This window comes from Schistocerca gregaria, chromosome 4 (genome assembly GCF_023897955.1).
Source record: "Schistocerca gregaria isolate iqSchGreg1 chromosome 4, iqSchGreg1.2, whole genome shotgun sequence".
NCBI classification, from domain to species: Eukaryota; Metazoa; Arthropoda; class Insecta; order Orthoptera; family Acrididae; genus Schistocerca; species Schistocerca gregaria.
In genome coordinates, this window is record NC_064923.1 from 768,793,648 (window position 1) to 768,818,600 (window position 24,953).

The 24,953-nt window shown below is 44.5% G+C and overlaps 1 protein-coding gene across 3 annotated transcripts in view; it reads right to left on the reverse strand.

The window, feature by feature from the left end:
• Window positions 1-24,953, reverse strand: part of LOC126266652 (putative fatty acyl-CoA reductase CG5065) — a 394,269-nt gene that overhangs the window by 205,944 nt on the left and 163,372 nt on the right. For all 3 annotated transcript variants that reach the window (XM_049971045.1, XM_049971048.1, XM_049971046.1), the window contains exon 3: window positions 4,238-4,486. In XM_049971045.1, coding sequence (XP_049827002.1) covers window positions 4,238-4,486 — 249 coding nt within the window. The remainder of the gene's footprint in view (window positions 1-4,237; window positions 4,487-24,953) is intronic.

Consider the following 24,953-nt stretch of genomic DNA (forward strand, 5'->3'; position numbering starts at 1 on the left):
CTCATCGACCGAACAGAGCAGCCACAACTTGCGCTGTATGCACCCGCGCATTGTCGTGCAAAATGGTGGGTGGGTTGCGCAGAAAGTGTCGCCGCTTCTTTCGCAAAGCTGGTCGCTGGTGATGCTCCAAAAACGAACAGTAATACTGTGCTTTGACGGTCTGCCGTGGAGGAACGTAATGCGTTAGGATAACACCATTACAGTCGTACAGGAGAATCACCATAACTTTCACCATACAGGGGCTCTGACGCACTTTAGGCTTCCGCGGCGACCCATGACGACGCCATTAGCTCGACTGGCGTTTCAGTTCTGGCTCGTGCGATGTGGCCCACGTCTCGTCCAGTGTTTCGATACGGCGTAAGGAAGCCTCTCCTTCGCGCTCATGGCGCTCCAAGTGCGTCTGAGCAGCGTCGTAACGCATCAATTTCTGCATCTCCGTCAACTCATGCGGAACCCATCGTGATGCAATTTTTCACATGCCGAGGCGTTCCTTCTGGATGCGAGGCACAGTCGTATGCGCTAATCCGCCTTCGTGGGCGAGTTCACGTAACGTATGGCGTCGATCACTGTCCACTAACGCGGCAGCAGCATGCACGTCTTCTTCAGAGACGCTAGGACGACCTGCCCTATGCATGTCTGCCACAGTTTGCCGACCTTCGTTAAAGGTTCTGTAGGGCAGTGCCGATTCCCTGCACGCCTCTTGAAGACTTTGATGACACTGTCGTGCTGTACGACCTCTGGCACATTCAATCTTGATCCAACTCCGTTGTTCCTGTTTCGAAAACACAGCGACGCCGCTCCATTAGACCGCTCGCTCACAAGTGACTGTTTCCCTCGATTGTCCGCACGCCGGTGGCGTGGGACGGGCGAGTCCATTTGCTCGGAGGTAAGGAAGGTGTGTCAACAATGTGTGCTATCAGCGACAATAGTAGATTCCATTGTGTAGTGTCTCCACAGCAGTGTTACCACTATTGAAGTTCCAACCTACGTAGAAACTGAAATACCGGGTGGTTATAACTAAACTTTCCCTATTTAACACGTTGCAACACGGAAACTAACCACCGTACGAGTAGCATTGATGTCCAGAGTGTGATTTCCATGCGTCACAGCGCCACTGCCCAGTTCCAACTATGGCCACCAGGTGCCGTCATCGGTCATCATAGTTCATAGCCTGACACACCCGACCAGTCGCAGTGGACTTGTTCAAAGTGTCAACATGAGCTTGGACAAAAGCAGCAGGGCGTCATTGGTGAATCCCTGTTACGAAAACAACAGTAATGCTGCAGTTGCACTTTGAGAATATCCCGGCTTAAAGGATTACAGAAGGCTCGTCTTTCTCCACCTGCTGTGCGGGCAGTGATGAAGAAGTTCGAATCAACTGGAGAACTGGGCGTCGCTCCGGAAAGAGGCCGAAGACCGGTTGATGAAATAGCTGTTGTTATGGCAGAAAACGCTGCGCCCAATTCCCGATCGTCAGGCAGTGCGTGTGCTGTGTCACGACAGTCGAACATCCCGTGATCCACTGTACGGAAGGTGCTTCGAACCATTCTCAAATGGTATCCGTACAAGATCCGTATCCTACAGCAGCTTGCACCTCAGGGCCGTGTTGACTTTGCTCTCTATTTTCTTGCAAGGTTTGAAGTTGACGAAGGTTGACCCTGGACCATTCTAACAGATGAATTTCATTTTTCTCGGACGGGTGAGGTGGACATAAACAATTGCGGATCTTCACCTCCAGTCTCTGTGCGTGAAGTTCCTCTGCATGATGAACGTGTCACCGTACGAAGTGGCTACACGACTACGTTCATCATTGGAGCACTCTTTTTTGAAGAGGCTGGCGCTCAGGGGCCAAGGACGTGCAGTGTAACTGGCCAGCGTTACTGCGACAGGCTTCGCCAGCATGTCACACCCTCCCTAAAGAAGAGAGACGCATTGAGCTCAATAGTTTTCAAGCAACATGGGGCCCCACCGCACATCAGTCGTGAAGTTCACCTGCGTCTCCGAAACACACCTGGAAACAATCGAAGTATCAGCCGATTGCTTCCAAATGCTTGGCCGGCACGATCATGGTTATCATGTGCTGTCTGGATGTTATATTGTATTTTTGAATTTTATCTTGTGTTGATATTATCTGAAGTGATATCAGGTGTTCCCCAGGGAAGCGTCCTGGGACCTCTACTGTTCCTGATCTATATAAATGACCTGGGTGACAATCTGAGCAGTTCTCTTAGACTGTTCGCAGATGATGCTGTAATTTACCGTCTAGTAAGGTCATCCGAAGACCAGTATCAGCTGCAAAGCGATTTAGAAAAGATTGCTGTATGGTGTGTCAGGTGGCAGTTGACGCTAAATAACGAAAAGTGTGAGATGATCCACATGAGTTCCAAAAGAAATCCGTTGGAATTCGATTACTCGATAAATAGTACAATTCTCAAGGCTGTCAATTCAACTAAGTACCTGGGTGTTAAAATTACGAACAACTTCAGTTGGAAGGACCACATAGATAATATTGTCGGGAAGGCGAGCCAAAGGTTGCGTTTCATTGGCAGGACACTTAGAAGATGCAACAAGTCCACTAAAGAAACAGCTTACACTACACTCGTTCGTCCTCTGTTAGAATATTGCTGCGCGGTGTGGGATCCTTACCAGGTGGGATTGACGGAGGACATCGAAAGGGTGCAAAAAAGGGCAGCTCGTTTTGTATTATCACGTTATAGGGGGGAGAGTGTGGCAGATATGATACACGAGTTAGGATGGAAGTCATTAAAGCATAGACGTTTTTCGTCGCGGCGAGACCTTTTTACGAAATTTCAGTCACCAACTTTCTCTTCCGAATGCGAAAATATTTTGTTGAGCCCAACCTACATAGGTAGGAATGATCATCAAAATAAAATAAGAGAAATCAGAGCTCGAACAGAAAGGTTTAGGTGTTCGTTTTTCCCGCTCGCTGTTCGGGAGTGGAATAGTAGAGAGATAGTATGATTGTGGTTCGATGAACCCTCTGCCAAGCACTTAAATGTGAATTGCAGAGTAGTCATGTAGATGAAGTAGATGTAGATGTGTTACAGAACATAACGAAGGTGCGTAAGTGATGGGCAGTTGTGGGAGGCATGTCGGGGAGCTCTCAGCGGTTTATTTCGGGGACCGTTTCTAGGGGGAAGGCTCCGAAGTGTTGAGAGCTCGCTCTTCTGTGAATGCGTTGGGAGTTGCCCGCGCTCTTTGATTATATCAAATTATTTTGTTATTATATTTACTGGTTGTGTGTTGCGCTTCTTTCATTTTATGGTGCCAAGCACCATTATCTTGATGTTTATTATATAAATCATTTTAAATTGTAATGCCAAGTTAACTTATTATTCGATTTGGTCTTTTGGATAAACTCTAAAAGCACTATTGTAAAAGGTTCCTGATTTTACGGTGGCAAGCTGCCGTTATTTCTTTTTTTTTTTTTTAAGCTCACTCTTTAACCATTTGTTAAGTTTTGTAAGTTATATGAATTTGTTGTTATTTAAAGGAGTTTAGTACTGGTAATTAAATAAATTGTGTACAGAGTCTGCTGTTTGGATATTATTGGGTGGAACTCCTAGGATAGTTGCCCTATAACATTGCACATTTCACTTGACATTAATGCTATCAAGTTTGGTCCTCGTACGGTAATTAGTTTCCGTGTTATAACAAGTTAAATAAGAAAAGTTTAATTATAACTACCCGGTATATGTTGTTTGAAAAGAAACACACTCACTATTGGCACTAAATCACAATCTTTGACACAATCATAGTCAAAGATATTTTTTTAATGACAGAATTTGGAAAATGAATGGTTTTATGTAATGTTTAAAATTTTCCCGGCGTACTGATTGTTCCATAAAAACACGGGAGAACTGCCAGATATCAGTAACGTCCTGCCGCGATATTTCGGCGCCGAAATATCGTGGCAGGACGTTACTGATATCCGGCAGCTCTCCCGTGTTTTTATGAATGGTTTTAGTCCCAAGAAAAGTTGTCATAAAGCGTCATTATGGTTGGAGGTGTTTTTTAGCTACGAGATCGCTTCAATTTAAACCAACACGCTTAAGCATAATAAAGGACATTAACCGTTATATCGACAGAACCCACGTCACGAAGACGCCGTCTTCAATGACGCAGAAACTGTTACACGCTAGTAGTTAGGTGTCTCTAATTCAACTGCTCTGTGTATAACAGGCGTGCCACAGCAGGGTACACAAGTAAAGGTCACCTCTAGTTTTTTGAGTGTCTTGCAAAGCTGCAGGACGTTCCAGGTGCCGAGCAGGTTCATCCGTATGGAGTCCTTGAGCTTGGCCTCCAGTCTGAGCGTCGCGGCGCAGTGGAACACGACGCTGACCTCTCTCCGCACCACGGCCAGGTCCTCCGGGCTCAGGCCGAGATCCTCCTCCTGGACATCGCCGTGCAGGAACACCAGCCTCTCCAGCCGCTCCGGGCACTCGCTGCGCACGCGCTGGAACACCTGCAACATGGGGGCGTCGCGTTCGTCACACCGTTACGAGCGTCTCCAAGTTCAAGTCAAATGGTTCACAGGGCTCTGAGCACTGTGGGACTTTTCATCTGAGGTCATCAGTCCCCTAGAACTTACGACTACTTAAACCTAACTAACCTAAGGACATCACACACATCCATGCCCGAGGCAGGATTCGAACCTGCGACCGTAGCGGTCGCGCGGTCCCAGACTGAAACTCTGCCGATCGAACTGGAGGCCGACAATGGATATAACCAGTGTAGAGGAAAAACAGCCGAAGTTACAAATTTCACTTTTATTTACGTGATGTCTAGTTTCGGGTCGGTACCTATTTTCAGACCATCCAACTAGTCAAAATGGTATTTCCCAAACTATAAGAACCGTGTCACGGAGACAAACACATACCTATAACAAAGTGTAAACGATCAGTTACAGAACATACCCAACCCGAAACAAGTAAATGAAAGTGAAACCTGCCACTTTGGCTGTTTTTTCACTGTACAGGTTAACATGAGTTGCTGCCATACAATCACTCCAGTATGCCAGAAGTTAGTAATGAATAAAATGTTATCGGGTCTCCAGCAGCGTTAAGCCGTTAAAATGCCTCGAGCTTTCGTCCGAGTATTCCTTGATCGCTGTCGAGGACATTTGACAATGGCCAAGCAGTGCTTGGTCGAAAGCTCGAGGCACTAGCTCTTTATACTCATGAAGTAATAAGCGCTATCGACTGGGGATGTCAAATTGATTGCATATTTTTAGATTCCGGAAGGCTTTCAACACCATTCCTCACAACCGTCTTCTAATCAAACTGAGAGCCTATAGAAAATCGCCTCAATTGTGAGACTGGATTTCCTGTCAGAAACGTCACAGTTCGTAGTAATAGACGGAAAGTCATCGATTAAAACATAAGTTATATCCGGCGTTCCTCAAGGAAGTGTTATAGGCCCTCAGTTGTTCCTGATCTATATTAATGACATAAGAGACAAACTGAGTAGCCGCCTTAGATTATTTGCAGATGATGCTGTCATGTACCGTCCTGTAAAGTCATCAGATCATCAAAATGACTTCCAAAGTGATTTAGATATCTCTATGGCGTGAAAAGTGGCAATTGACCATGAATAAAGAAAAGTGGGAAGTTATTGACGTGAGTACTAAAAGAAATCAGCTAAATTTCGATTACGCGATAAGTCACACAAATGTGAGGGCTGTAAATTCAACTAAATACTTAGGGATTACAATTACAAATAACCTAAATTGGACCGATCACATAGATAATATTGTGGGTAGAGCAAACCAAAGACTGCGATTCATTGGCAGAACACTTAGAAAGTGCCACAGGTCTACTAAAGAGACTGCTTACACCACGCTTGTCCGCCCTATTCTGGAGTACTGCTGTGCGGTGTGGGACCATCATCACGTGGGACTGACGGATGACATCGAAAAAGTACAAAGAAGGGCAGCTCGTTTTGTATTATCGTGAAATAGGAGAGATAGTGTCACAGACATGATACGTGAATTGGTGTGGCAATAATTAAACAAAGGCGTTTTTCCTTGCGACGGGATCTTCTCATGAAATTTCAATCACCAGTTTTCTCCTCCGATTGCGAAAACATTCTGGTGGCACCCATCTACATAGGGAGAAATGATCATCACGATAAAATAAGAGAAATCAGGGCTCGCAAGGAAAAATTTTAAGTGCTCGTTTTTCCCGCGTGCCGCACTAGAGTGGCACGGCGGAGAGACAACATAAAGGTGGTTCATTGAACCCTCTGCCAGGCAGTTTATTGTAAATAGCAGAGTAATCACGTAGATGTAGATGAACTTGACGCTGCTGGAAACCCCGTTCTAATGAAGAGAATAGAAGACAGTCACCGATAGGTAAATGCTTACATACAAAAATCTCAAGTTACACTGGTTGTATTAGTTAATTTATTAATTATGGGAGTCAATGACTTTGGTACCCTCTAAGGATTATGGCAGTTAAAACTAGAAGATGAATTCTTATACAAGATATGACATGGTAATAACGAATCTAATATACAAATATTGTCAGCACTGCGAATGAATAGCTGGGGATGCGGAGTAACTTCTTTCACAATTACATAGCGCAAGAGATTTCGTTCTATTACACCCATCAGCGACGGAATATTCTTTCAATTGCGACTACTACCACTTTACAGTTTCTGAAAGGTTCAAAAGCAAAGGAAGTGAAGTGTTCTTATTTACAGAGGCATCACTGTGAAAGGAGCAGAGACCAGGCAGGTAACACACGTGGGCATGTGTAAGAAATGATATTGGAACCAGAGGTGATTTGTGTGCACTGCTAAATCTCCAGTATGTGAGAACGACCGGACTGAGCCACGACATTGCCGTCAAGGGGACCTGTGTTTCTTTCGAGCGGTGACTAATCTAGAAAATTCCTGCGTTCCCTGGACCAAACCTGACGTTTGTAGCATATAAGCAGTTTCTTTGTGGTAATATAGTTAGAAGTCGTTCGTCTCTATATTAGGTCTCAGTGTCACAAATCGAACATTTATTAAGCTGTCCACATGAGCTATTCCAGTACTAAAGCTTCAGAGCTTCACGGAAAAGTGCAAATTATATCACAAAAATGCTGGATGGTACCAGTTTCAACTGATTAAATGGTCTCTTTTAAATTTTCAGAAAACAGCGTGGTTGCCGTTACTTATCGTCATTTTTTAAAAAACAGTCCAAAATAAATACAGAGAAAAGTGTACTGTAATAATCATCGTCCGTCCAGCTAAATTTATCTTTAAGTAATAAAAAGATTATAGTGGTTCTGGTGAACACGTTCATTGTTTAAGTAAGGATGGTGAAATGGCGCCTTCTATTCAAACAGTATGAAACTGTAAACATTTGGTTGTGGGTGTGACTGATTAGAGGACTGTGGACGCCAATAATTTGCCATATTTATAAAAGTATAAATACTCGACCCACCAGAACTCCCAATATGTGGCCGTAACTGACGTAACAGACTGCAATGTAAAAATTCTTGATGCTCCATCATCCATTACACAGGGTGGAGAAAACCGACCTGACTGTAAGGTCGAAGCTGATTATAAATATTGCTTCGTGGAACTGCTACGTGGAAAGACAACCAACAACGAGGAGGTGAGAGTTTGACCGATAATCGGACGTGTTTGGGTGCGTCTAGCAGAGGGATAGAGTCCGGTCCAGCTGCTGCTCTGTTATGCCGACTTTATGCGTTGTTGTACTCTTAGCGTAGTTGATTTAAAAGCTGAACTTTATAGAGTAAATATCACAGAAAATTCTAGTATAATCAGACATGGACAGAAATTTAAGGTTTGTCTAGCTGTGACTGTTCAGATGTAGCCATTATTCTTAACCTAATGTAATTATCAATTGAGCTTTTTAATATAAAGCTACTATAAATAGACACACTTCTGCGCGCTAGTCGCTGATTGGCTGTCCCTTTCTGGGTGGAGCTCAGCTCGACTTCCCTTCCCTTGCTGTGGCCTTGGAATCGGGTTGTATATTTCCACCCCCTATACAGCTGAAAGAGCACAGGGTCCAACCTGCTGTGAAATTGTTAGACGTAAATGAACGTGCAAGAAATGGGGTAGTGTTGATTGAGGTGGACGACTGCAGACGCCGTCATGTCTGCAACGCAAAACGATGCAATTCGACAGCTTTCAACAAAGCTGTGTGCTGTGGGACGACGCAGCGTCGTCGGTCTCGTAACCGGGAAAAAGAATCTACTTGGGACGCATTGCGTGAATCGTCTGGTTCGGCAACAGTAATAGATTTTCAAAAAGATTTGCAACATGTAACTGATCTATAAGAGCGCTGTCACAATTCTTTTCTGCGTAATAAGTTTCTTCGGATGTATCTATCGGGTACTTTTTACGCAGGTACAACCACCCGATATTGTTTATCCTTATTTATTAAAACGTTTATTGGGTCTCAGTATTCTTGAACACATTCACACCAATTATTTAGCACTTCAGATTAGCGGCTTACCAAGTGATGTATTTCGTTATTGAGAAAAATACAACTACGCAATAGTCACGTTTTAAGAAGTATAAACGCTGTTACAAAAGGATTTGAAATAGACAAGCAAATTAAATAAACGGGAGAGAGCATCCCCAGCCACCTATATCTAACTGTGGAACTTAGCACGAAGAAAGACAAACATAAAGTTGGCTAACATGTATTAGTTTTTGAACACAACTAGAAAATGAGCAGATTGTATTAGATGAACTGTTCGTTCCATTATCCGTGTCAAAATGGTATATGTTAGATGTTATTTTATTTTATTTTTACATTATGTGATATTGATGTGCACGTCCATAGCTCAGTGGTCAGCTTATCTGACAGCTTTCCGGATGACCCTGGTTCGATTCCCGATACTACCAGGCGTATTTCCTGGTTGGAAGGACGACAACGCCGTTCGCTCACCCACGTGAATCCAACTGAGGAGCTACTTGAGCGACTAATAGCGGCCTCAAGATCGTCTTGACCTTGCACAACTGCCGAATGATGTCATTAGCACATGATGACGCGGGCGGTTGGTCGGTCCCGATTAATCCGTCTGCACCAGAGAGCAGAGCTTTATTTACTGCTTTGCTTTTACTTTAATATTAATGAAAAAATGTAGTAGCAATAAACACAGCACATCAACAGGTTCTGTTTAAAAGTTCGTCGATGAACTAGGGGTTGGCCGCTAGTAAGTCTTTCAGATTCTTCTTGAACTGAACTTTATTTGCAGGTCTGGTTTTTTATGGTTACTGGTAAAGTTTCGAAAATGTCTATACCTGAATAGTTGTCGTCTTACTGCCTTTAAGTCTATATGTACATTTTTCTTGTTCATGGTACTGATTTTGTTAATTTAGCTGCTTGTTGAAAAAGGAATATATTACTTACAGTTAATTTCATTAAGCAATTAAATACACTCCAAAAGAACGACGTATCACGAGCGAGTTATGCAAATTTGTCACAAATTGATATTCACGAAAGTATCGACGGCAAACGCGAAGCTTTAAACTTTGGTGACGCTGCAGCGCGAATTTCACAGAGCAGCTGTCAAGGATGCTAAACGGGGGATATGTCGATACTAGGGCATAAAGTCATTTCGAATTTCATTCCGTGTACCCAGTTGGACAGCAACTATGTCTGGCAGACAGGCGCGTGAACAATATACGCAGATGTCAGCATTTGAGACAGAATGGGTAGCTGGGCTCAGGGAAATCGGTTGGTGTAATCGGCGAATCGCTCAACATTTGAATAGGAGCGATGCCGCTATTCAACGATGTCTTCAGGAATGGACGAACATAGCGTCAAGAAGAAAGCGGTCGACTCAGAGAGGCGACAGAACGAAAGGACCGAGCAATCGTCAGAGAGCACTCGGAGCTCCGATTCGACGCGCAACTCGTGCTTCACCGTCCACAAGGACCAGTAATAGGCGGCTCACAGCATAGGGGTTGAGCTCACCATTGACTTCTGTACTCCAATATGCCCGTCTACAGCGGTGTCGGGCACATTCGGCCTAGAACCTCACTCACTGGAACAGAATCGTGTTCAGTGATGGTCCTACTTCCAACTGAGCCCGGATTACCAGCGGAGACGTGTCTGGAGAGGCCCCAGACAGCGGTGGAGTACCAGCCTGACTGTCGCACGCCACGTGAATCAGAAGGGTGGCCTCCAGTGTCCATTTCATAGCAGGACCCAACTGGTTACCATCCGAGCCACTGTTACAGCATAATGCTTCGTAGTCGATATTCTACGCACCGTTTAGTTGGCCTTCATGGCAACCCATCCTGGACATACATTTCAACAAGATATTGCGCGCCTGCATACAACGAGGGTTTCGACTGTCTTCGTACTCACCCAACCTTACCTTGGCCAGTAAGGTCGACGGATCTCTCTCAAATACAGAACGTTTGGAGCATTATGGGCAGAGGCATCCAGCTCGGGATTCTGACGATCTAACGCTCCAATTGGACAGAATTTCGCAGGTTATGCGTCTGAAGGGCATCCAACAACTCTCCCAATCAATGTCAAGCCGAATAATTGCTTCCATAACGGCCAGAGATGGGCCAAAGCGTTAAAGATTTGCTCAATTTGTGAAGTTCTTTCTCTTGAACAAATCATCCATTTTTCTGAAATTGTAATCATTTTTTGTCGTTACATGTACCTCAAATCTTCCGACTTCGTCGTATTGGCGTAATTCCTTCGTGGTGCCTCTTTTCTTTTTTCTTTTTCTTTTTTTTCAGAACGTATGATAAGAAGAACTAGTTATTACACTCAGTTCCTTGAACAAGGTTCATCAGTGCGTTGTCAGCACATGATGTCAGTTTCACACGCACTTGTAATGAGCAGCCTGCTTTGTGACTTATGAAGCACAAAGTTTCAGTGCAACCCCCGAGCAACATTTCCGATCTCCTTCCCAGTTGTCAATTCTAGAGATAAGGTGACAGTGCTATTTGGATGAAAAGCGAATAACCCACAGTTACAAAGCATTCCCGACAAGCGGAAAGCGTTCCCAAAACGCTCATCGATCAGACTTCCTGACAGATCAAAGCTGTTTGCCGGTCCGAGATACGAGCCCAGAACCTTGCCTCTATCGTGGGATTTCTCTTGCCCACTGAGATACTTATTTAAGTACGGCTAGGTAGCTACCCTTACAGTTCTAATTCCGCCACTCTCTGTTACTTTCGAAATATCGCAGAAGTTCTACATAGCTTGCAGAAGTTCTCCCGCGTAACTTTCGGGTCTAGTACTTCTGGAAGACGGGAATAGCTTCCAAACTGAACTGAGATGCTCTTCGTCCAGCTTAAAAGCTTTCTGGCAATGGACGCGTGACGCAAATCCATCCTCATCAGTGAACAAGACCATTTGCAGCCGCTTACATATTCGCCTGAAAAACGTAGCACTAAGTGCAACAAACAAGAGCCCCCAGCAGAAGTGCAGGCCACTTCCCAGACGAGTAGTTCGCGATCCACACGAATAGCGGTTCTTAGAGGTATCGTCAAATTAGTGTCACAGCATACCACCTGTACCTTATAACACAGCTCCACAGCCTGTTACTAGTTGGTGTTGGACGTAGTCAGCACACACTAGGGTCTTCTAAAGTAGTGATTACAGCGAATGGTTCTTGGGTTTCGTGCTTCCAATAGGAACCCATGTGAGTCAGTGTCGGCTCAGTTTGATTTCTCTTCTGTTTCTTATTCCTCTTTTATTCTGCTGACTGACAGGACATTACTGAAAATTCCTTGATCAATTGTGGCTTTCATCTCATGAAGTGGGTGGTGTCAGTTTTTGAAAACTCAGGGATTTCATGAGTATTTATCGCTCCGGAAGTGTTGCTTAAATGATCAATAAGTACTTATCCGTTCTCGAAAAAAAGTATTTAGAGTACCACTTTTAGGCCTTGGAGCTGAAAGAACGAGTATCAGCATGATAATTGACACAATGATTATAGAGTACAAGTTCGGCTACACTCAGACTTATGTGCATTATACGGCGTGATTGATCCGTGAGAGCATACGGAACACATAAGTTCTAATGAACTTATGTCCGGAAATCCATGGCTTCCATGATAGAGACCATTTTCTCAATCTTCCTTTGTTACAGAGACTGCGGTCTAATACGCGCTGTACCATGAAGCCACGATAACAGTATGCATGGTTTGCTCCTAGAGGATGGTACTGTTCCTAATATGTCGTGCCCTAGCGCCCGCTCCTGCCACAGTAATTGGTAATGTTGTGTCCGATTCACTTCTCTTGTTGACTCACCTTGTAGTGGATGTGATACAGCGTTGTGCACAATGCTTCCACATTCGAATTGAGAGCTTGCCGACATGGTGTTTACTTACAGAAAGGCAAAAGGCGATGAGCGGCGGCAACAAGGTTGTATCAGGAGACCTATCCCCGCCGGCAACAACCACAGCATTGAATGTTAGCAACAGTGTTTCGCCGTTTGTCTGAGATAGGTTCGCTTTAGGAAGCAGGAAATCATGGAGGACGTACCCGAAATCTTCGGACACCAGACTTCGAGGAAAATGTCATTAACAGTGTGGAAGGCGACCACCGTGTCAGTACCAGGCAGTTGCCCCGCCAGTACAGTGTAAGCCACACGACCGTATGCAACATTCACCATGACAATTGTTACTGCCATTATCATTTACAGCATGTGTAGGGCTTACTAGCGACAGACTTTCCAAATCGGGAGCAGTTTTGTCACTAGATTTTTCACCAGCCAACCACGAATCCGGGATTTGTATCACCCATCGTGTTCACAGATTAGGCCACCTCTACTTCCATAACAGTTATCTGTCTGATAGAGTGCAGAGCCCCCATGCTATGGTGAAAGCGAATCATTAGCATCGGTGCAGCCGGGATTTGTTGGCCGAGATAATCGGCGGCCGTATTTTGGGACCAGTCTTCCTTCCACGTCGCCTAACAGGCCGGAACTATCGGCGTTTCCTGAGAGTGCCTTTCCTGATGGAAGAAGTGCCCTTGATGATTCGAAGTGTTATACGGCTGCTACATGGTGGTGCTCCAGCTCGCTTCGCCGTTAACGTCCGGACACATCTGAATCGTGCCTTCCCTGGTCGATGAATCAGACGAGGGAATACAGTTGCATGACCTTCTCGTTCACGGTATCTCAGCCCGTACGATTTCTGGATTTGGGCCATTCCAGATGTGGAGACACAGAAGCAGCGTATTCATGCTGCGTTTGATAATGATCGGATGGAGCTTGGCCGGCCTGAACCAGGGAGACAGAACGTCCTACAAGCATGCGCTGAGGCACATAAGAACCATTTTGAGGGCATACTGTAACTGCGGCTGGACCGCAGTCTCTGTAACAATGAATAAATGGTCTCTAGCATGGAAACCATGCATTTCCGGACAGAGTGTTTATAAATGAATGTCGGGGTTTTAACGCTTTGTAGCTTTGTAGTATTTATTACATTAAACTTACAGCTACAACTGCTATCCCAAATGAAAGAGCAATTCAAACAGTTTTACCAAGAACTTTATAAATGTTCAATGTGAGCACCATTTGCCACACGGAACACAAGAAGTCTATAGCCGAGGCCTTCCCAAACGTTGATAAGTGTGTCTACAGTCTGGTTTCTTAATTGAGCGAGGTCTGCTGGTAGCGGAAGCACGCACACACCATCCTTGATGAAGCCCCAAAGGAGAAAATCGCATGTCGTTGGGTCTGGTGAATGTGGAGGCCACACAAAGCAAGCCCTGTCGTTGGGGCCCCTGCGGCCTAGCCAGCGCTTGATGTGTGCCATGTGACAAATGGTGCTCACATTGAACATTTGTAAGGTTCTCGGTAAAACTGTTTGAGTTGCTCTTTCATTTGACATGCCATTTATAACTGTAAGTTTAATATAAAAAATATTACAAAGCGTTAAAACCCCGATTTTCATTTATAAACACCCTGTGTATTCATTTCTATTTGTTATTTATCAACAATACTTATCTTGCGCGTTAATACACTCCAACTGTAAGTACTGCAAAATACTACCAGTTAACACACAAAGTACTACCCGCTACAATCAGATACAGCCCATACAAATTGGTGCAAATACTTGAGCAAACAGTGTCGGGTACCTTGCTGCAGCTTCTGCATCGAACTTACGTGGTGAATATTGTTGCTGTACTCTAGTCAGAGAAAGGCACAATGTCCGCTGTAGCTCTTTTTTATCAACTTCGTATGGAGCTACACGGAAACTTAGAACACGACAATCTTTTATGGAATTCTGCACAACTTATTTTTTAACTTTTCAGTAGTAAGCGCTTTATTCACAATACAGTTTTACATATTTATCTTAATTTATTTATCGTGGCATAATTGGAGGTATCAAGGCTGCACTTATATCTAACCAGGTTTTCTACATATTTTAGGTAATTTCTAGGAAGACATATGTTACAAAGGACACATTTGATAAGGTGCACAGGTGTGGCTAGCACTTGGACGGGTGACCATCCGGGTCCGCCGAGCGCTATTGGCAAGCGGATCTCACTCGTCCCTTGTGAGGCCTTCTGAGGCTCTGATTCACTGAGAGGCAGCTTCAAACAGACAACGGCCAGGAGATCTGTGTCCTGACCACAAGCCCCTCCATATCCACATACGATGACAGGATGACATGGCGGTCGGTCAGTACCGTTGGGCCTTCCAAAGCCTGTTCCGACGGCGTTTAGAAATATGTAGCGTGGTCCATTGATGGTGACCGGGCCAAATATCTCACGAAATAAGTGTCAAACGAAAAAACTAAATAGAACGATACTCATCCAGCTTGAAGGGGGAAACCAGATGGCGCTATGGTTGACCCGCTAGATAGCGCTGCCATAGGTCAAACGGATATCAATTGCGTTTTTCAAAATAGATATCCCCATTTTTTATTACATATTCGTGTAGTACGTAAAGAAATATGAATGTTTTAGTTGACTACTTTTTTCGCTTTGTGGTAGATGACGCTGTAATAGTCACAAACGTATAAGTACGTAGTATGACGTAACATTCCGCCAGTGCGGACGGTATTTGCCTCGTGATACATTACCTGTGTTAAAATGGACCGTTTACCAATTGCAGAAAAGGTCCATATGGTGTTGTATGGCTATTGTGATCAAAACGCCCAACGGGCGTGGCGTGTGCCATGTATGCTGCTCGGTATCCTGGACGACACCATCCAGTGTCTTGACCGTTCGCCGGATAGTTCCGTTATTTAAGGAAACAGGAAGTGTTCAGCCACACGTGAAACGTCAACCACGACCTGCGTCAAATGATGATGTCCAAGTAGGTATTTTAGCTGCTGTCGCGGCTAATCCGCATATCAGTAGCAGACAAATTGCGTGAGAATCGGGACTCTCAAAAACGTCGGTGTTGAGAATGCTACATCAACATCGATTGCACCCGTACAATATTTTAGTGCACCAGGAATTGCTCTGATTGTTGCAAACATCATATTTAAAGTACCAGGGAAGCAGGTTGCTAGCCTTACTTGCCCCGTGTCCCATTGAGTTTTACCCCTAACGGTTGAGGGAATAAGCGGTGGATTTGGTAGTCTTTGCCAATGAGGGTACATGAATAGTCAGGCTGCACTTAGAGTTGACGGTAAATTGAGCTCATGGTTCAGAGTATTTTGAAAGGTAAGACAAGGTTGCAACCTGTCTCCACTGTTGTTCATATTATTTATGAATCATATGTTGAAAACAATAGACTGGCTGGGTGAGATCAAGATATGTGAACACAAAATAAGCAGTCTTGCATATGCGAATGACTTAGTTGTGATGGCAGATTCGATTGAAAGTTTGCAAAGTAATATTTCAGAGCTAGATCAAAAATTTAAGGACTATGGTATCTCCAAAAAGAAATTAATGTCAGTGCGAAATAAATATAAACGGACTGAGTGCCAAATAGGAGGAACAAAGTTAGAACAGGTGGACAGTTTCAAGTACTTAGGATGCATATTCTCACAGAATGGCAACATAGTGAAAGAACTGGAAGCGAGGTGTAGCAAAGCTAATGCAGTGAGCGCTCAGCTACGATCTACTCTCTTCTGCGGAAGGAAGTCAGTACCAAGACTAAGTTATCTGTGCACCGTTCAATCTTTCGACCAACTTTGTTGTATGGGAGCGAAAGCTGGGTGGATTCAGGTTACCTTATCAACAACGTTGAGGTTACGGATATGAAAGTAGCTAGGATGATTGCAGGTACTAGTAGATAGGAACAATGGCAGGAGGGTGTCCACAATGAGGAAATCAAAGAAAAACTGGGAATGAACTCTATAGGTGTAGCAGTCAGCGCGAACATGTTGAAACGTCCCCTTAGAAAAATTATACAAGACTGTGCTTAAACTGACACACAATATTTTTAGCGCAACGCAATCTGACTTTCAAAAAATCCCTAAAAAGAATGGCCCTGACTAACATTAACCTATACCTTTCACAAATCACTTACCTCACCAAACATCTTCATTACTCGAACTACTGCAATACAGCGAGCGCCACTACTGCCAGCTAAATAAAAGATTCAAACTACGGAAGTCACTAACTACTGATAGGCACAGTTAGAAAACGAAAGATTTTAATAGGGAACAAACAATGTATTTACCTTAATAGTCATAATATATATATATATATATATATATATATATATATATATATATATATATATATATCAGTTCATGACATCAATTCTTACAAATTTCAAAACTCCGCCATCTCTCTCCCCACGTCCACCACTGCTGGCGGCTCACCGCCAACTGCCCAACGCTACAATGGCAGACAACAATGCAAACTAGCCACAGACTGCACACAGCACAGTCAGTGATCTTCATAGAGAGCGCTATGTGGCGTTACCAATAAAAAATCCTAAACAGCCTACGTACAAGGTTTAGATGGTGGGGTCATGTTACACGCATGGGAGAAGCAAGGTTACCCAAGAGAGTCATGGGTTCAGCAGTAGAGGTAGGAGGAGTCGGGGCAGACCAAGGGGAAGGTACCTGGATTCGGTTAAGAATGATTTTGAAGTAATAGGTTTAACATCAGAAGAGGCACCAATGTTAGCACTGAATGGAGGATCATGGAGGAATTTTATAAGGGGGCTATGCTCCAGACTGAACGCTGAAAGGCATAATCAGTCTGAAATGATGATGATGATGACCAGGAATTGCATGGCGACGACTTCGAACGCAGTGTACAATTCTGCCACTGAGAACAAGACAAATTATGGGACGATGATAGATTTTTTGCACACATTCTATTTAGCGACGGAGCGTCATTCACCAACAGCGGTAACGTAAACCGACATAATATGCCCTATTGGGCAACGGAAAATACACGATGGTTGCGACAAGTGGAACATCAGCGACCTTGACGGGTTAATGTACTGTGCGCCATTATGGGAGGAAAGATAATTGGCCCCCATTTTATCGAAGGCAATCTAAATGGTGCAATGTATGCTGATCTCCTACGTAATGTTCTACCGATGTTACTACAGGATGTTGCACTGCATGTGAGAATGGCGATGTAATTCCAACATGATGGATGCCCGGCACATAGCTCGCGTGCGGTTGAAGAGGTATTGAATAGCATATTTCATGGCAGGTGGATTGGTCGTCGAAGCACCACACCATGGCTCGCACGTTCACCGAATCTGACGTCCCTGGATTTCTTTATGTGGGGAAAGTTGCAGGGTATTTACAATCGTGTTGCACCGACAACGCCTGAGAACATGCGTCAGTGCACTGTCAATGCATGTGCGAACAATAGGGAAGGCGAACTACTCGCTGTTGAGAGGAATGTCGTTACACGTATTGCCAAATACATTGAGGTTGACGGACATAATTTTGAGCATTTATTGCATTAATGTGGTATTTACAGGTAATCACACTGTAACAGCATCGTTCTCAGAAATGACAAGTTCACAAAGGTACATGTATCACATTGGAACAACCGAAATAAAATGTTCAAACATACCTACGTTCTGTATTTTTAATTTAAAAAACCTATGTGTTACCAATTGTTCGTCTAAAATTGTGGGCCATATCTTTGTGACTATTACAGCGCCATCTATCACAAAGCGAAAAAAGTAGTCCAACTAAAACATTCATATTTCTTTATGTACTACACGAATATGTAATAAAAAATGGGGGTTCCTATTTTTTTAAAAAAATGCAATTAATATCCGTTTGACCTATGGCAGCGCCATCTAGCGGGCCAAGCTGTTTCGTTCTATTCAGGTTTTTCGTTTGACATTTATTTCGTGATTACAACCAGATTTAAAAATGGGGCGCTGCCAGCAAGGGACGCAATAAATTGGGTGTATGGGGAAGAGAAAGAGGAACGCGATGTAAAACAAGCAGCGAAGAGGGCAGCTCTTGGACGATGACATCGACATAATTCATTTCGGTCTTAGGGTCCGTGCTTTGTCTGTGTTTTATAAGCTCTCTGGCAGTGCCTGAACGGCTTCTTCCGCCTTTCAGTCGGATTAACTATTGAGTGCAGTAGAAAGTTGTGCTGGAAGAGCGAGCAGCCATGCAGCGGAGAGCGCCCGTCCTGACCCCGCCAACCTCTTAAGAAGTTGCGGCCGTAGGCCCACTGGTCTGTGGCTAGGCGAACGCGTGGGCTGGCCTCTCTAGCTATGAAGCACACCTGCGCAGCACTGCTAGAGAGCCGCTTGCACTTCCGCCTTCGAGCGCTCTCAGAACCTGTCGACACTCGAACTCGTTCCTGGACGAAAGCCAATATTTTATGTTGCTATTCCCAAGCATTCTGAGGCCTTCCCTTTCCGCAGGGTCACATACCTAGCACATTCCCAAAGCATGCTACTTACAGCAATTCCTGCGTGCCTACACCGGTTGATCTGCAGCGGTTTCAACCATGCCTACGCCGCTTGCCCTGCAGCGGTTTTAACGAGCCTAAACATATTTACGAAATTTTCATGAGTCAGAAACTGGGTGAAGGAGAGACTTATATCCATAACTTTAATGGGGAGCAAAAGCAAACCGCGCTGTTCTACACCTCTGAGGGTAACAGATATCGGATTTTAACTAAATACTACACACAGTCTCCCAGAATTTTCTTAAAGACCATAGCCTTGATGAACATGCAGCTGATCTTACAAGAGCCGGCCGCTGTGACCGAGCGGTTCTAGGCGCTTCAGTCGGGAACCGCGCGACCGCTACGGTCGCAGGTTCGAATCCTGCCTCGGGCATGGATGTGTGTGATGTCCTCGGTTAGTTAGGCTGAAGTAGTTCTAAGTTCTAGGGGACTGATGACCTCAGATGTTAAGTCCCATAGTGCTCAGAGCCATTTGAACCATGTTGATCATACAAGAGTTGGCTCGTTCAACTGCCTCTTATAACGTAGGCGCAAGAGTCAAGCAGGAAGGGTAACTGCGTCAGTTTGTTTATAAAGTCACGTGAGATTTTACCAACATTTATATGTTTGTTGTAATGGGAATCCTGTACACTATTAGCTATCACAAGACTGGACACCAATCTACGAGCACAGCACTCGCAGACTACATCATAGTAAGACAGTCCAGCAAGTACAAGCCGTATGTTTCAGATTTATCACCCGGGCCCCGGACGAAAGAGATAACCTTTTTTACCAAGAACAAACGCCGTGGAAGGTTGAAGAACAGTTTCTACAACTGCATTCACAGGCTGTTCCAAAAAAGACACCGGTGAACTTCAGGGACAACTTCCTTACACCAAAACAAAAAAAGTCTAGTAAACAAGTGCTCTAAAGCGCATACCTTTAGAGATATCCACTTGTTCATCTTCGGTACTATCAAACACGTCTGTCTCTTCTGTTGCAAGCTGTCTGCTTTTCATATTTTGGGAGGAAGTAAAAAACATTCAATAAACATGGCCTCTAAAAGGCATACTTTACAAGCATCGAGAACTTGTTCAGTAGAAGAGATGTGTTTCACACTAGCGAAGATGAACAAGTACTCACAGCTCTTAAGGTAAGCGTTCTAGAGCCTATATTTACAAGAAATTGCTTACTTATTTCTGTAGAAGGAAACTGTCCTTAAAGTTTGGCGGTGTTGTTTTGGGACACACTGTATACTGTACACGCCACTGTACAGTACATTACTGTCAGCATCAGCCACTATATGTACACTCCTGGAAATTGAAAGAAGAACACCGTGAATTCATTGTCCCAGGAAGGGGAAACTTTATTGACACATTCCTGGGGTCAGATACATCACATGATCACACTGACAGAACCACAGGCACATAGACACAGGCAACAGAGCATGCACAATGTCGGCACTAGTACAGTGTATATCCACCTTTCACAGCAATGCAGGCTGCTATTCTCCCATGGAGACGATCGTAGAGATGCTGGATGTAGTCCTGTGGAACGGCTTGTCATGCCATTTCCACCTGGCGCCTCAGTTGGACCAGCGTTCGTGCTGGACGTCCAGACAGCGTGAGACGACGCTTCATCCAGTCCCAAACATGCTCAATGGGGGACAGATCCGGAGATCTTGCTGGCCACGGTAGTTGACTTACACCTTCTAGAGCACGTTGGGTGGCACGGGAAACATGCGGACGTGCATTGTCCTGTTGGAACAGCAAGTTCCCTTGCCGGTCTAGGAATGGTAGAACGATGGGTTCGATGACGGTTTGGATGTACCGTGCACTATTCAGTGTCCCCTCGACGATCACCAGAGGTGTACGGCCAGTGTAGGAGATCGCTCCCCACACCATGATGCCGGGTGTTGGCCCTGTGTGCCTCGGTCGTATGCAGTCCTGATTGTGGCGCTCACCTGCACGGCGCCAAACACGCATACGACCATCATTGGCACCAAGGCAGAAGCGACTCTCATCGCTGAAGCCGACACGTCTCCATTCGTCCCTCCATTCACGCCTGTCGCGACACCACTGGAGGCGGGCTGCACGATGTTGGGGCGTGAGCGGAAGACAGCCTAACGGTGTGCGGGACCGTAGCCCAGCTTCATGGAGACGGTTGCGAATGGTCCTCGCCGATACCCCAGGAGCAACAGTGTCCCTAATTTGCTGGGAAGTGGCGGCGCGGTCCCCTACGGCACTGCGTAGTATCCTACGGTCTTGGCGTGCATCCGTGCGTCGCTGCGGTCCGGTCCCAGGTCGACGGGCACGTGCATCTTCCGCCGACCACTGGCGACAACATCGAGGTACTGTGGAGACCTCACGCCCCACGTGTTGAGCAATTCGGCGGTACGTCCACCCGGGCTCCCACATGCCCACTATACACCCTCGCTCAAAGTCCGTCAACTGCACATACGGTTCACGTCCACGCTGTCGCGGCATGCTACCAGTGTTAAAGACTGCGGTGGAGCTCCGTATGCCACGGCAAACTGGCTGACACTGACGGCGGCGGTGCACAAATGCTGCGCAGCTAGCGCCATTCGACGGCCAACACCGCGGTTCCTGGTGTGTCCGCTGTGCCGTGCGTGTGATCATTGCTTGTGCAGCCCTCTCGCAGTGTCCGGAGCAAGTATGGTGGGTCTGACACACCGGTGTCAATGTGTTCTTTTTTCCATTTCCAGGAGTGTATTTTTAGTTTCGCGTAAAGGGCGAGGGTTAAGTATGTGTCTGAAGAGTATCATTAAAACATCTCCAAAACCAGGTGCCAAAGGCTTAATTCGAATCAGTGACAGGGCCAGTGGCCAGCACGATGCTTCAATCCACTTTCCACTAGACGACGCTGTTGTGAGTTAGAGAACAATTTTTTTTTCACGTGAGGATGCCATTTTTAAATACATATTCGTGTTCGATCAGAAAAAATGAGTAAGTATGAGTGGAATTATTTTTCAACTCAGGTACGAAAGTGAGGTTATAAGCGTGAATGCACAATTACAGTTTAACTGGAAGATTATCGAACCCGTACTGCTATTAGCCAAGAGGAGCGTTCTATGCTAATGTAAATACGTGTACCGAACACCAGGGTATTGATTTCTAGTCCATTTGAGTCTGTATTGAGTCGGGTTCGTGGAACAGTACCTCGTTGTAGGTAGACTTGCATTACAGGACTTCTTGTTGATACCGACTAGTAAGATGAGTCGTCCTGTGTTTTTCAAAATGGTTCAAATGGCTCTCAACACTGTGGGACTTAACATCTGTGGTCATAAGTCCCCTAGAACTTAGAACTACTTAAACCTAACTAACCCAAGGACATCACACACATCCATGCCCGAGGCAGGATTCGAACCTGCGACCGTAGCAGTCGCGCGGTTCCGGACTGTACCGCCTAGAACCGCGAGACCACCGCGTCCGGCTCTGTGTTTTTCTTCGCCATGAAATACCATTGGATGTTTCTGGTGTTCCTCCGTGCGCGAGTTGTTTCTGACAGGTATCGTGAGCTCAAGCGGTGTTGAAGAGCGAACTGAAATGATTTGAAACTGTTTTAACCAGGAAGAAATATCAGAAATTCTACCACCCTTTATGCTGACATTCTCCGACAAGAAACCTTCAAGTTTTTGTGCAGTGTGCAGTTCACCGCCAGAGGAAACGTACAACAGTGGAAAACGGGACATGGAAAAACTGTAACGGAAGGAAAGTAAAGAGACTGTAGTGTCAACTGCTGTCCCTGTAAAATTAAACACAAGTTCTCGAGTTGTTGTTCGCAGCTCTGGAATACTGAGCTTAGAGAATCACGAGATCACAAATTTGACTCCGATGGAATGAAATGAAATGTCGTGTGGCTACTGAGGCTCGACCTGTCGAGTGGTGCAAGTCTTTTCAGCTGACGCCACTTCGGCGACTTGCGTGTCGATGGGGATGAGATGATGATGAAGACGACACAGCACCCAGTGTCTGAGTGGAGGAAATCTCCAACCCAGCCGGCAATCGAACACGGTCCCTTTGCATGGCATTCCGCCGCGCTGGTAATTTTTTTATCTCATTTTGTTCGTTATCGTTCGTTCTATTTGTTCCGGGCGGACGTCCCATGACGCTTGTTCAGGTTCATCGTTGAGCCATTGACTCGTTTTTGTTACAGGGAGCAGCTACCTTCCTGACCGAACACGCCGAGATACCGCGCCGGCAGCATTCAGCTATCGAGGCGGACTCCTAGCTCCGATCATATGTTAGTGAATAAGTAACTCGGTGGTAATCGGCTCATGGTTTTCCTTTGGGCTTGTGACCAAATAGACATAAATCCATATTTGTTGTTTCGGGTTAGCGTTTAAGCAGTTAGGTCACCGACAGATATGATTTCTATCTTATCCGGTAACTGGAATAAAATTCCACTCTATTTTGGAAGGACCTCGAATTTTTAGGGCAAATGGATGTGAAACGCAGGTGAAAGTATAAGAACGTAGTTTAACGAGGCTAGAGTCGGAAAAGTTACCTGCACAGGGTTACTAATAACCATTTACAGAATGCATACCGACATGGTGTTCCAGAGCTCTATTAACGCTTGTTGATTTGCCTTAGCAGTAGTTTTGATGCTGGCAAAGGTTTCATTTTCTCGTCTCTATAAGTCAGTAAATGCAACACTCAGAAGCGTCTTCTGTTAACGTGTAAAACACGACGAGAGGCGGAAAGAAAACAACGGAATTTACGTTAGCGAGGATATGTTGCACAGTCACGGGAGCAATACTGCTTCGCTTTCAAACGACACACTAAACTGTCCGTGTCATAAAAGCTTTGAACGATATCAACCACTTTATTTCGAAGTTCAGTCGTTTTTTTATTCTACAAATCAGACAAATTGTTGCGGAAAGACGTGTTGTCTGGCACTGAATCTTTCTCTTACAAATCAAAGTTAAAACACATAGAAGGTAATGTTTCTGAAACTATTTTGAAGTATAGTTTCTGGAATTCGTACACGTGAAGTTGCCATGTACTTCATGTCAGTACTGGACGTTCCTCTATATGTACTTATTAGCTAATTACAGCAACCAAATTTTGGTTTTTGTATCATCGCGTCTGTCGTCCAGAATATAAAAAATTTGCCAGACAGGAATACGTACATATCAGCATTGGAAACAAGTGGTAATACACTTGTTATAAATTGAAATAATAATGAAGGAAGAACACCAAATTACATTTAAAAAATATGGAACAAAGAGAAATAATATGGACAAGAAAACATGCCAATAATTTCCGATAAAGTTAGCAGAAATTGTAAATATCTAGAACGATTTCACCAATCGACGACTCACAAAGTATTTGATCTGAAATGCTGATCCAGTCGCTACTCTTACATAAAAGTTAGTTAATTAAATTTTTTAATTATCAAATTTTTCCTTATCATTGTGACCACTGGTTGCGGAAAGTGTACATAGATCAGCTGGCTGTCAAATAAGTACGTGCTAGCTATCATACTGTAAGTACACGTCATTAGACTGTTCATATACTGCGGGAAAGGATGCTAGAGTTTCTTCTGAATGTCGTCAACAACTTAAAGCCGTCCTCGAGGGCACTAATGAGATGTCTCACAACTGCATTATTCGTGTTCAGTTCATTATACCATTACTGACGACCTCTACCAAGGAAACTACATGGCAATTCGATTTTTTTTTTTACACGAAACTGAGACACAATCTACCAAAGAAGTGCAATGCAACTCTCAAAAGTTCTCTGAAAAATCGAGTTTGAAGTTTTCCAAACGTATTTAATTCCCTAAATCAAAGTCAGTCTTTCGGCGACTGTGGTAGAATGAGTCCCTGGCCTGTGGGTCCCTGGTTCGATTCCTGGCTGTTGTAAAATTTTTCTTCTACGAGCTTTCCTGTGAAACGTTAGAAATTTAAAAATGAAAAAATATTTTGTAACTTTTTTGTAACTTTTTAATCCACAAAATCTTTATTAACGACGTTCTATAGAAGATCGGTAATTAAGAATTCATATTTCCAAGGAAAATTAAATTTTTGTATGCAATGTATAATCAAAAATTTGAAGACGTGCACTCTTCGTGAAAGGTGGTCATTAGATATGTGATGAAATGATTGTATGGCA